Source organism: Haemaphysalis longicornis, unplaced genomic scaffold (assembly GCF_048455015.1).
Source record: "Haemaphysalis longicornis isolate Haplotype H1 unplaced genomic scaffold, Haemaphysalis longicornis Haplotype H1 scaffold_2, whole genome shotgun sequence".
In the NCBI taxonomy this organism is placed as follows: Eukaryota; Metazoa; Arthropoda; class Arachnida; order Ixodida; family Ixodidae; genus Haemaphysalis; species Haemaphysalis longicornis.
This window is the reverse complement of record NW_027526295.1, coordinates 22,698,999-22,712,034: the sequence shown is the minus strand read 5'-3', so window position 1 is coordinate 22,712,034 and position 13,036 is coordinate 22,698,999. Positions and strand designations below refer to the sequence as shown.

Sequence of the window (13,036 nt, the reverse complement as noted above, 5' to 3'; positions counted from 1 at the left end):
AAAGATGCTATGAGCCTATCGAACGATTAAATGCATATAGTGTGGACCACGACGGCGACGTGGTTCGAAACCGAAATGTTTTTATTCCCTTTCGGATGATAATGAGGGGTCTGTATACAATCGGGGCCCGTCAGTCGCCAGCTAAGGCCACGTAATTAAAAACACAAATTCATGCCCTTATGGAAGAGAACAGAGTTTGCCGTAACATGACACAAGTCTGCCGGGTATAAAAAAGGATATCATTTTTTTACAAGAACAATGCACACACTCTTGTTTTGTTGGTAATAAATTTGTCATAATCAATAGTAAGACCATACACAAAAATTACTCGATTCATCTGACACCCGATTTTGACACGGGGCTTGCAGCTCCAAAAAGTGCACTGTGGTTTTACGTGACGGAAACTTCTACAATCACGGTAAATTAACTAAGGCAGGTGTGTGTGGCATGCAGCGTTGGTAAGTTTGCGAGAATAGCGTTTCCATTTCAGCTGTTTTTTTTTGTTGCCATGCAATCACAAGTAATTTGGTGCCATGAACGAGGTTTACGTTAGCTAACAAGGCTGTAGTAACGGTTGCGGCTACAAATGACCTTATGCACCAATCACGCTTGTCAGCTCGGTGACACAGAATATTAAGGTGTCAGAATACGGATGACTGAGTCGCCTAGTTTATTACTACTGTAAAAAAAGAAAGTGTTTTCTGACCCAGTGAAGGACTTTCCTGTATGACTCGCTGTGTTATGACAAATGAACATACTTGATGAGACAAGCCGTAACAAATTAGCTTTGGATGTAACACCAGGAGGGAAATAGGTGGAGGTATCTGCAAGTATAACTGAAACAGTGGGTGCCTGTCCGGCATGAATTCATTATTTGCTGACACGATTTTCTTCTGCAGATCCTGATACATGATCGAGTTGAATGACTTCATAGATCTTAAGGCAGGATAGGCTGTGCTGTACAAGGCAAGGCTGCATTCGGAAACCAAGTTGGCCCCTCCAGCAGAAGTGAGTATTGCCACGGCTTGCAACAGCCGTCCAGCTCGCAAAAGCTCCACTTTTTCTATGAAAGTGAGCCACCATGGTAGGGGAGAGGCAGTGTAAGGGTTTGCATCTTTAACTGTGTGCCCACTCACTTGAATAGATGCAAGCTGGCATCTTAAAGCAAGAAACAGCAGTTAACAAAATCATGCAATACCAAAGTGTTTTTCAGTCAAAAACAAAAACTAATCTATCAACCTACAGAGACTTGCATTTTATCTTCACTGCCATTTAAAGTTGTGCTGGAGTATATTGTGTGGAAGTAATATCTTTTTTATTGCTGCAAAAGCCACGACGGTTAATGTACTGGCACTTGGTTTTATAAAGCCTTTGCATTCCTAATTTAGGTACTGGAATTCGCAGGAAACCTGGCCTTACAATTTTATTACTGTACCGAATTATTAAGTTCATTTAACCATAGTGTCTGTTTTGAATTTTACGTGTGGGGCATTTTTTTTTCTTTTTTGCTTTTTCCGGCAGATGTTCCTCTGACTCCCTGCCTGCATTCCGTGAACGGGGAAGTTAGCCTCCACATCGATGGCCAGCGTGTCTTGACTGCATCATCTTTACTGGGAGGACTGTGTAGTCTGTTTGCATCGTTCTGGATTTTCAACATTCAATATCCCAAGAAGGCACACAGAGCTCTAACGTTTGTGGAACATGGCTTTTTGGACCTTGCCTGCGCCAAACCACGTGTGAAGGATTTAGAACTAATTAACTTTTATCGCATCAAAATCGCTCACTAATATTTGTTTTCAATCCTGTAATCATTGGATAGTAGTCAAAAAGAATTCCGTATTATATTTCTGACTTTTTCTTTTTTTCTTTTTTTTACTGAAAAGGGGATATTTGATGGGCCGTTCTGTATGCTTATAATACAGCTATCTTTCAGTGAGGCAATAATATTAACAAACTAATTTAACTTGAAACAATGATCTAAATAATATTGGCAACTGGTGCGAAATGAATCAACTAAAAATTATCCGAAAAACACGAATTTCATGGCTTTTTGTTCTCACTCTAAAGAAGCTGTCGCGATACCACCCATTCTGTTCTATATCATTGCAATTAACCCGTCAGACTCGGTCACTTTTCTTGGCGCATTTCTGTCTTTATCAAAACGCACTGGTATTTTCCGCAGCATATTTTTCGTTCTTTATATTACTCATTTATCCATAGCCATCTCACTGCAGTCTGTCTCCTACATCATTTATCTCTTGTGCCTTTACCACCTACAAAATGCTTGTTACCTTTCAATATCAAATCGTTGCACAGCTCTCGCTTATTTCACGACAAATTGAAAAATTGTTTTGTTGTTGTAAACCACTGCAACCATTTTTTCTTCACTTTGTGTACTTAGTACTGATGTGTACTGATAAGTTCTGATAAATACTGACGGGTTCTCGATCCTCTAGTATTATATAATGATTTCATTTACCATGCGGTTGTGTTTGTGCCTATCTGTTTTTCAAGTATTTCCAGTTCTTGTATTATTATTGTTTCTACAATTTGTTCAACTAGCAGACAGCTCTCGCTCATTTCACCACCTGCTGAATTTTTGTTTTTTTGTTGTAAACCACTGCAGCCATTTTTTTCACTGTGTACTGAGCGCTGATACGTACTGATAAGTTCTGATAAGTACTGACGCGTTCTCGATCCTCTAGTATTCTTTAATGATTTCACTTACCATGCGGTTGTGTTTGTGCCTATCTTTGTTTTTCGCGTATTTCCAGTTCTTGTAGTAATATTGTTTCTACGTTTTGTTCAACCTGCATCCTATTGCTGTCTTCAATTCCTAACTGGCGTGTTATTTAGCAATGTACCATTTGTGATTTCTAATATGAGGTCGCCATAAGTATTTATTTCGGAACCTCCTTGTGTACACCATGTACCATGTAAACTTGTCTGCGATAGTTCGTTTGAAATAAACCTGAAATCGAGAAAAACCGTGTGAAATCAGTACTCCCGCAGGGAACTAGAAATTCTCCCTTGTGGCCTTGAAAACCTCCTTTCGGAAGGCCTACAAAACTCCCCAAGCTTTCGTCAAACTCCATTCAAAAGAAGTAAATGCTTCCCTTGAACCTCCTAAAAACGCCCCTAAACTAACATAAGTACTTCCAAAGGGAGCCATAATAGGCTCCTATTCAACCGCATAAAAATTCCATAAACATCACTTAAAAACGCCCTTCAGGAAGTAAAGAATACTCCATTTTGACCTCCTTAAATTCTCCCGAACATTTCTTAACATTCCCTAAATACCTCCTTTCTATAACCTAAAAACTCCCTGTTTTGAGGAGGTAAACAAAACCTCCCTGTTCCATGTAGTAAAAAAACTCCTACAAGGAGGACCACTAGAGGACAGGCGAAAAAGAACCTCTATGGAGTATATGGGAGGAAAAAAAGTTTAGAGTGCGTGGCTGCGCACTTGAGCACACATCTTGGTAAGCTTATGTGGCGCAGAAAAAAAACACACCAACGCCATAGCACTGCGTTACATTTTTTAGCCCATGGGACAGCCTATGTGAGTACGGAACAACAGCAAACCGTTCAGGCTTCACTGCAGGGCCCAGAGCGTCGGCCAAGCCCGAGGCCTTGTACCCCCTCCTGAGGCCGGGAGGGGGTACGAGGGAGTGCGTTTGATTTGAATGGTTTGTCTCTCTCTCTCTCTCTCTCTCTCTCTCTCTCTCTCTCTCTCTCTCTCTCTCTCTCTCTCTCTCTCTCTCCTGTTGTAAACGTTTATTTTTCGCACGGATGCCGTAGACTAGTTGTGAGACAGCGCTCGTCCTATTCGTTCGCTTCGTCCACGTCTTTTTCGCGCTGTTGCCCAGAATGACGCCATACCAACTTGTCCAGCTCACCACTCTGATACAGTTAGTTGAAATTGCTGACGAACAGACATCCAGTTTACACGTAACAGCCGGAGTACCTCAAGGGTCTGTTTTGGGGCCTATTTTATTTCTTTTATATGTCAATTGCATCGCAGATTTTGTGCATACAGCTATTGAAGTGAGATTATTCGCTGACGACTGTTTCCTGTTTTGTCGTGTCAGAAGCGTTCTGCATCAGAAACTGTTGAATTATTCTTTGAAAGTTGTGCATGATTGGTGTGTGCAGTAGAATATGCAAATAAATTACGGAAAAAGTGCTTGTATAACAGTAACACAGAAGAGTACCCTTTGAATTTTAAGTACACAATGAATTATACAGATAATAAGTCATCCAGTAAGCTAAAAATACCTTGGTCTCACAAATGCCACAAATTTGAATTGGAATGAACACATTGATAATATATGTGGTTTTTCCCAAAAAAGCTAGATTTTCTGAGACGAAAGCTCAGAGATGGAACTTCGGAGGTTAAGCTGATGGCATACAAAATGTTTTTGCGGCCAACTCTGGAATATGGAAGTATAATTTGGGACTCGTATCAGAAGTATCCAATAAGTAAGCTTAATCGAGTTCAACGAATAGCTGCCAGGTTTGTTTATGCACCATATCGCAGAAATCAGTCGGTGACCGCCTTACTTGCGAAACCGGAACTTCCGTTACTAACCTAGCGTAGAAATATGGCAAGGGTTAAATTCTTTCACGGACTATACAACAGCAAACGGAACTTACCTCCTTGGTTATCTGCAAATTTCTAAACGAGTCTCTCCTCGCATCAATCATCCGTATGATGCTTTGTCATATTATCCAAGTGTTAATATATTTAAGCATCCCTTTCTTGTCAAAACTACTGTACTCTGTACTCTGGAATAACCTTGACTAATGAGTGTTTGTGGGACCAAATACCACTGATAGCTTTTTAAAAAAATTGGAAATATTTCTAAACAAGCATGAGTTGTTTTCTAGTCCTTTTTTGCACTGTGAGTTTAGTAGTTTTTGTGTGTATGAGAGTTATTTATAATGTGCTCGCCCAGTCCAGTTGCGTTAAATAAAAGCTGTTGCGTTAAATAAATGTTTGAGTCCCGAGTATGTTAAAAACCAAGTTTATCTAGGTCAAAAACCTATCCACTTCTAACGCCGAAAAATACCAACGCGGGTTTCTAGAACCCCAAAAGTATTGACATCATCGGCTTCATCGTTGTCGTCGGCGTGGATTGTCATGAGCCCCCACCTCTCAATTTGAAGAGACGTATTTTTTGCGCTCCAAACCTGCACGTGTTGACGAACTGGTCTTCCCTGAGCCGGCCCACGATACTCAGCGCACACGTCACGGCCGCCCGCCTGGAGGCGATGCCTCGAAGCCTGGCCAGAGTGTCCAGCAGCTCGCCCACCGTGAGCGGAGGCAGGCCGTGCGGGGAGACGCCGTCCGGAACGTATCCGATGCTCCTCTGCCACGAGCGCAGATCCCCGTGCAGGGACAGCGCAGCGGTGTAGGCGCTGCCCCACGTGGGCACCACGAGACCGACCAGCATCTCCAGCAGCGTCGTTTTGCCGGAGCCGTTGACACCGACGAGGCCGAGGCATTCGCCACGATTCAGTAGCACGTTGGCGCCGTCTACCACCTTGACCTGCGGGGCCGGAGGTTTGGGGATGGTGCAGGTGACAAAACAAATGACGCGAATGAGTTTACGCAGGAGGGTTGCGCTTTGTTGGAGTTCAGGCCCTGTGAGACAAAATGCCTGCTTCTGAAAGTCAAGCACTGCTGCAGCTAATGGTGGCGCCAAATTGATTTTCGACTGTACGAGGTTTTTTACGCTAAAGCTGAAATTTCCGATGATCATGAAACAACTCGCTGAATGGCATGCACAATTCGTGAAATTATGGAAGACATTGAAGTATGCTTAGGTGCTTCAAAGGTTAAATCCTGCGGTACTATTTTGACGGATGCCTTTTATATACGACAGAGAAGGCACGCTTTCTAATGTTCTTATTCTATGTTAATTCAAAAGATCACTTCAAAGCACATAAGCCATCCCTATTTTCCCCTAAGCTACCGTAATCCATCCTGTTTAATATTAACCTCGCCCTAATCTACCTTAATTTATCGAAATCCACTGAATTATTGCCCGATTAATTAGTACTGTTCACTAATCAATCACAATTACCTTGTCGTTGCCTGCGTTTCCGTTTCATTTATTGCCGTTGTGTCACGACAAAATTAAAAACAGACAATGATTTGTAGGCGCCATTCCAATTTAATGTTTGTCATAAGCATCGAAGTTCTATTTTGCTATTTTGAAAAATGTGTTTTCGGTTGCCGATGGCGGTTCGCTCTAATTATTCACGATATTATTTGTATTGTCGCTTGTGTTGTTGGTTAGTCTGATATTACTATTATTTGTCGACACGCTGTTTTGCTGTTACTATTTTAAATACACTGAATTATCCCCGCTCATGTATTGCCCTCTGGGCACTTAGACACTAAAAGCTGAATGAAAGTTTGTTTAAACTGAAAGATCACATGTTTCGAAGCTCCCTCAGCTTTTGTTCGCCGAGAAATGGTGCGTTCTTTCCTGAGACATAGGCAAACAAAATTGCAGTTTCTCCCGCCACTTTCTTTCCATTTTTTGTGACGTAGCCATTGCGTCACAATCAAGGAGCGAGGTACCGGTGTCGTCTAGGGGCTCTCACGCTGACCGCGGTAGCTTTGACGTCTGTTATCCATCCACGCCGCCGACAACGTTTCTTTGACCGAGCAGGATGGCTTTCATTTTCATTACATGTCACCGACCAAAACGAGAAATTCTCTTCACCACTCCACGGCGGTTCGCCCCCCTTCACCGAACACCTCGACTTCACGCCGGCCGCGAATGAACCAGCGACAAGTGCCGGTTCAAATATTGCGCAAGAGAGGCTGCCCTGCTAGGCTTAGCTCAAGCCGGAGCCTTCATCTCAACTGGTGTTGTGGCGATCATGCCCATCTTATATTCTCGTCTCCCACGCGGGGTGCTAACCTGGCGGTAAATGCACACTCGCTTTTCGCAGCCGTCTCGAGTTGTCTTCGTTGTCGAGTTGTCTAGTTGGCTCCGCAGCGCCGATACACAACAAAGGCACAGTGAACTATTCTAGTTCACTGTAACAAGGATAGAGCTATGCGCGCACGATTGACACATAAGCAACAGCGGATCGCAGCGAACGTAAGACCACAAGACCACCTAACCTTTCGCGGGCGATAATGTTCGAAGCGGGCGCGGGCACGCTTTACCGATAGGAACATCTGCGCGCGGAGAACGGGTTAGAAGCTCAGGCGGGTCGCCTAAACACCGCCAGTGTACCTTGTTCCTTTTTCCGCGTCCTGCCGGAGATGTTGCTTGCCGAAGAGCGGGTGTTCACCGTGGTAGGTTGCTGGCTTCGGTAATTGCGCACCAATACGTTTCCCAAACGAAACTGAAAGCATGATGGCTGACAAGCGTAAGAGAAGCAGCCTGTCTCGCAGTGTATAAAATCTGTTGTGTGCGTTTTTTAAATTTCGTCAGCTCAAGGAACGATTTGACCGATATTCATTTCACGTGCTGAACACACTTCGGAGCATTTTACGCTAGGAAGAACATTTATAGATGCTTCCCAGATGAGCTGTCGCCATGCATAAATATCGTGACGTCACAAACCGCAGTACCCGAAAAAACGTGCTAGGCCCGGGCTTCCGTTTTCACATTTATGACATTTTCTGCCTTTTTAAGCAACCACGAGTTGCAAGAATGGTGAGTTTGGATTCCCGACAAATTAAATTATTGATGCAGGCCAACTTGCTGCCACCTTTTAGTGTCCCTGTAAGATAAATAAATAAATAAATAAATAAAATTAATGAATAGATAAATAAATAAAATATTTATCAGTTGACATAATATACTCGGCTAACTATCGTTCTTCATTTGCTAGGGTGCCGTGGTAACGCACCGGACTCCTCGTCTGGAGACCCGCGCTGAAATACACCACGAACACAAATGTCTTTTTTCTCTTTACAGCTGTGGGAATTTTGACACCATTTCAATTGACCGCTGCGGCGACGGTTTTCTGTTGAATTTTGCAGTCTCGGTCATCATCTATTTGCCAGCCCCCGTGACAGCACCGTGCGAGGCTCCGTCCATCTACTTCCCATCGCCCGGAGCCTCCTGTTGATCTGCTGTCGACCTTTCGCTCAACTTTGCGGCAGCGCCTGGCCCCACTTGACCAGCCCCCTGGACAGCCCCTTCTGAGGCCGCTTCTGCTCCTCACCCACCGCCATTTCCTGGGGCGCTGTGCGTCAGCGTTCCTTTGAGTCCTCATGAGACACCCCCCCCCCCCCCTTCCTTCCTCCTCCCGCACTGCCGTTTTCCTTTCCTGACGCGCGCCATTACCGGCTGGCACAACTTGAACTCTTTTTGGCCCACCTATTGTTGAAGCAAAACGGGCTCCACACCGCGAGATAAGGCTTTCGCCATAAAATGATTTCTTGCCAGTGCGACAGAAAATGTACAGTCTTTGTCAAAATTTTGTGGGCCACGGCGACCGTGGCCGGAGCAGGCACGCGGCCAGACAGGGGCGCTGAGCTCGCCTCTGTCGGCTGGTTGCGCGGCTAAAGAGAGCGAGGGGAACTTTTGTTCTTGCTTTTCTAGTGTGTCCGGCGCGACAAGTGCTGCTCAAAGTGTCTGCGACTCTGCGCTGAAGCGAAGTGCGCCTTCTCTGAGAAAGCGGCCCCGCTTCACTTATCGCGCCAGCCACAGTATACGAAAGGAAGCGCGATAGTTACCCTCACTCTCTTTAGCCGCGTAACCAGCCGACAGCGGCAAGAGCAGCGCCCCTGCTCGGCCGCGCGCCTGCTCCGGCCACGGTCGCCGTGGCCCAGAAAATGTTGACAAAGACTGTACGCACACGCGTAGCAACAACAATGCGCGTTAGGGCTATCGGTTGAGGTATTATCTCAATAATAATCAACCTGGCAATTGCTGCCGGGGAAGCGCCGCAGGCTGGTGCAGTATTCCGTAAGTAGCAAGTAGTTTGTTCACGCTACCGCAGTAAATTTGCTCCCCGATACATTGCTCCTAGTACTCGCTGTCGCATTAAAATCTGGGAGGCACCAAAGCGAAATTTATCGGGTCAAATTGAAAAGCATGACTTTTTATGGAGCATCGCCTGTACAATATTACGGTGAAACCTTCCGGAGCCTGGTGCTGCAGGGTTGTGCTTTCGTGGGCAAGGTAAGACGACAAATCGGGCAACTGGTGGGAACTGCGCGCCTTAGACCACCCGGCGCTATCTAGGCAACTCAGCCGCTAGGCAACTCCCCACGGGGCCACATTACGGGTCAAATCGGGCAGAAATGTACAAGCTATTTGCCTCATACGGGTTTTTGCTGCATGGCAAATATTTCGAACAATAAGCCAAGCAATTCTCCGCAGTATAAAAACTGTAGCACTTGGATCGCGTGTTGGCTAACGGGCGGTAAGAGTCAGGGTGTACTCTAACTGGTACAGCTGCTCAATGGTGGGATTTTAACCACGTTTTTCCCCTATACACGGGCCACATTTGAATGCCTGACACGGCCTAAACAATAGGTCGCCATAGCTTGCTGTAAAAAAAGTTCGCAATTGTTCACCCCTAGCTTACCGAGAAAGAAGTCAGGATCATGAGTTATAATTGATCTTGACGTATGTATGTGTGCACAAATTTCTTCACAAGTAGATTTACCGACAAAATTGGTACAAGCAACTCTGGTAAGGAATCGTGCAACAGGCCAGCATTCTCGGAAACCTTGTGGCCTCAGTAGGTACTTCACCTTCGATGGTATACCAAGCAGGATAAGTAGTGGCAGAAATTTCAGACGCTTCTCGCTTTATATACATTACGTTCTGTAAAAACAATCCGCCCGTGCACTGCGTACTGACGCTTAATGAACGAACCCGTGACGTGTGACTGGTGTGTCACGTATTACGCGTGGCCTGCCCAGTTCTAAGCAATGTGCGGCCCGTGTTTGCCATTGCCGCATTGGCGCTGCCTCGCCTGCCCAGCCAGCAGTTGTGGATTTATCTGTGCTTTGTCTCAGCTCGCTGCACGCGCATTCCGCTTCGACACATATTTGGAGCCGCTCTCTCTCCACCGTACTTCTACCTCCTCTCCAACCTATTGTTTTCCACGCATTCTTATCGGGTCCCGATGGTACAGTTTTCTGTATGCATGGGTTATGCCGGATTTTTCTTTCATGCAGACATATCAAGCTTCGCTTTAAAAAAAACCCGTCTGGGTCGCAGCGTACCTGCCGGAAGAATCCGACGGTCTTGTGCAGGTCTCGGATGACCATGGCCACGTCCTTGAATGCCCTGGTTATGCACACTCGGCTCACGAGTTTCTCTTCCCGGTCCACCTCGGGGTCCATGGACGTGGCTACGAGATGAGGTCCTCGCTGTTCCTCGGTGGCCCCAGCTCCGTGCACGGTGGCCAGTATGCGGCTGGCAGCGTACCTGAGCCGTTCCGCATCGTTCGCTGTTGCACTGATCGGCAAGGCGCGGTAATGACTACCGCCTGCACGACTCACTTTATTATCGGCCTATATTAGTGTCATGTGTCAGGGCACCCCCCTGAGAGGGGGACGCATCAAACCCCCGAAAAACAGGAAGGAAACGAACAAAGGAACGGCCATTTGAAGTGCGCGCCAGGAGCGCGCCAATCAGCAAGCGCCAGCGCCGACGCACCAAGGAATCCTGGGAAAATGTGGCAGCACACTGGTCGGCCAATCAGGGAAGGCCACGCAGGTGACAAGTGGCGAGATGGCCATATAAGGACAGGGAGGAAGCAAGAAGCCAATGGGAGTGCGCCACGGGAGAGCCCAGAGGGTATAAAAGCGGGGCGCACAAAGAGAAGGGGGAGGCAAGAAACCGAAGGAACCAGGAGGCGGCCGGAGCACGTGCGCTTCAACGAACGAGCCAGGGGGACGCGGCCAGGCCATCGACCACGCCATCCGAGCCTGGGCGGGAGCTGGCCGACTGCGCATCGGCACCGTCATCCTAGCTGCACCACGAACCTGTGTCTTCGTGGCCCCAGCGGCATCGGTCGGGCACCAGCGGCCAGCGTCCACGATCCGTCGGCCTTCGTCTCGACGGCCCCGAAAGGCGACGTTCGTGCCAAGCCTACCTGAGACCTCCAGCGGCAGCGCCTACCAGATGGTAGCCACCGAGGAAGCGCGCCGCCGAAGGGATGACCGCGCGCATCGAACGCCGGCATCAAGGACATCCAGCGGGAGCGGCTACCAGGAAGTAGCCGCAGAGGAAACGTCAGGACGCGCGGAGCCCACGCCGTCTACGTAGTGACCGCGCGCATCGAACGTCGGCATCGAAGCGAGAGGAGGACGGCTACCACCGGGTCGCGGCCACGCAACGGGTGCGACTCGTCAGCGGCGACGACAGCGGGGTAGGCGAGTCCAGTAGGGACGTAGTTGTAAGGGACATAACTAGGGAGTTGTGATACGAGAGAAATGAACTAGAACTGGATTAAGGAGTGTATTTGAACTGATAGTGTAGGACTTTATGGTAGATTTTTGGGTTTTGATATGAATTGTATATTGAACTGTTAAGTTAGGGGTTTGTATGTGAGTTGTATTTTTTGGGATTGTAGAGGTTTGAGTGTTTATCGGTTGTGTGTAGTCTAAATATTGAGTGCTTTGCCTGAGGGTTTTTTGTGTGTGCATTAAGTGTATGTTGTTAAACAAGTCAACGGCTTCCCTGTGTCCATTGCTCCGAGCTGGTAAAGACCACCCCACCATCCGTTCACGTGACAATTAGACTTAACGTCAGATAGTTGCACTGTTTAGCCGTGCGACGTTCCAAATAAAGCCAAACTACAGCAGCCACAGCAGCAAGTAAGTGGGCACGTGAATGCTACCAGCGTAATGTTAGGCCTCACGTCAGGTAGCCACAGTCTTGTAATTGCATCCGGTGAAGCAAAAAGAACATGCAGTTAAACGTACTTTGCCACTGGCCTAATTTCTGCCTGCGATATTAGCCTGGTAAAATTACTCATACAGTCCTCAGCACTTGTCTTCAACGTCCGTTTCTACACGCGCAAGGCCGGAAAGGGTTCCTTTGGTCCCCCTAAGGCAGCTAAAGCCTTTGAGCCGTCATAGTTTTCGGGAAGCGTGATGGCTCCTATTCCATCCAGACTGAAGTTCCCGCAATTTTCTTTTATATTATTGCAGTTTACTTCTTCTACAGAAGCTTCCGTTCTCTGTAAGCCGGGCCATTCTTTGACCTGTTTCTTCGTTCCTTGTGGCGTCGGCAGTTTTTTGTGTCATCTACCGGCCTTTTTCTGTGCCACGTCTCAGTTACGTTGTCGACGCGGGATTCTCTACACACTGAATGTGCTAATAAAATAGGAATACATCTGCACACGTAGCAGTGGTGACATAGAGGTAGAGGATCCGCCACGCAAGCCGAAGGAGCGCGCCGCACAATCCAACCGGATTAGAAAAAAATCCTGCTGAAATTCGGGGAATTATCTATTAATGCGCAGCATTTTAATGCCGCTTGTCTTGAGTGTGAGTTTTTACAGCCTAATTTTTTGCTTTTTCGACATGCTGTCAGACCATTTATCTCCATTTACGCTATCATACGATTAGAAGTGTTACATTCGCGAAATCGGAATGATTATGGAAATGTGGGGCGTTATCAAGTTTGCCATTTTCCGTAATTATTTTTTATTTTCTTAATATTTTAGTTTTTCGAAAATTCCTTCGACCAATTATCTCCCTTTACGCTAATATGACCACTACACGTCATATTACATGGCCTGGGACTACAATTTGCCTGGGGACTACAATTTGCGCTAGTAAGCCCGCAATGTTTACAAATCACTTCAGTGTCCGTTTGAGTTTGGTGAGTAATACCTGCATGATAAAAAGATCAGAGCCTTCCACCTTGCCTCAGGGAAGTCTTGGGAGATTGGCGTTCTGGTGGGATCTGCTATGTTGGGGTTAAGCTGTTAGGTAGGGGCCTGCTATGTTGAATTATAAGGACTGTGAGGCGATATCTACACGTACGATCGGCGGGTAGAGAAGTGACTTCTCTAGTGCATCGCCGGCGTG

General features: G+C 46.7%; 1 protein-coding gene across 1 annotated transcript in view; it reads right to left on the bottom strand.

Annotated features, from left to right (window-relative positions):
* Nucleotides 1–13,036, bottom strand: part of LOC144167866 (phospholipid-transporting ATPase ABCA3-like) — a 91,778-nt gene that overhangs the window by 25,686 nt on the left and 53,056 nt on the right. Inside the window, exons 18-19 of the mRNA XM_077697016.1 lie at nucleotides 10,217–10,507; nucleotides 5,194–5,552 (exon numbers count right to left, since the gene is read on the bottom strand). Coding sequence (XP_077553142.1) covers nucleotides 5,194–5,552; nucleotides 10,217–10,507 — 650 coding nt within the window. The remainder of the gene's footprint in view (nucleotides 1–5,193; nucleotides 5,553–10,216; nucleotides 10,508–13,036) is intronic.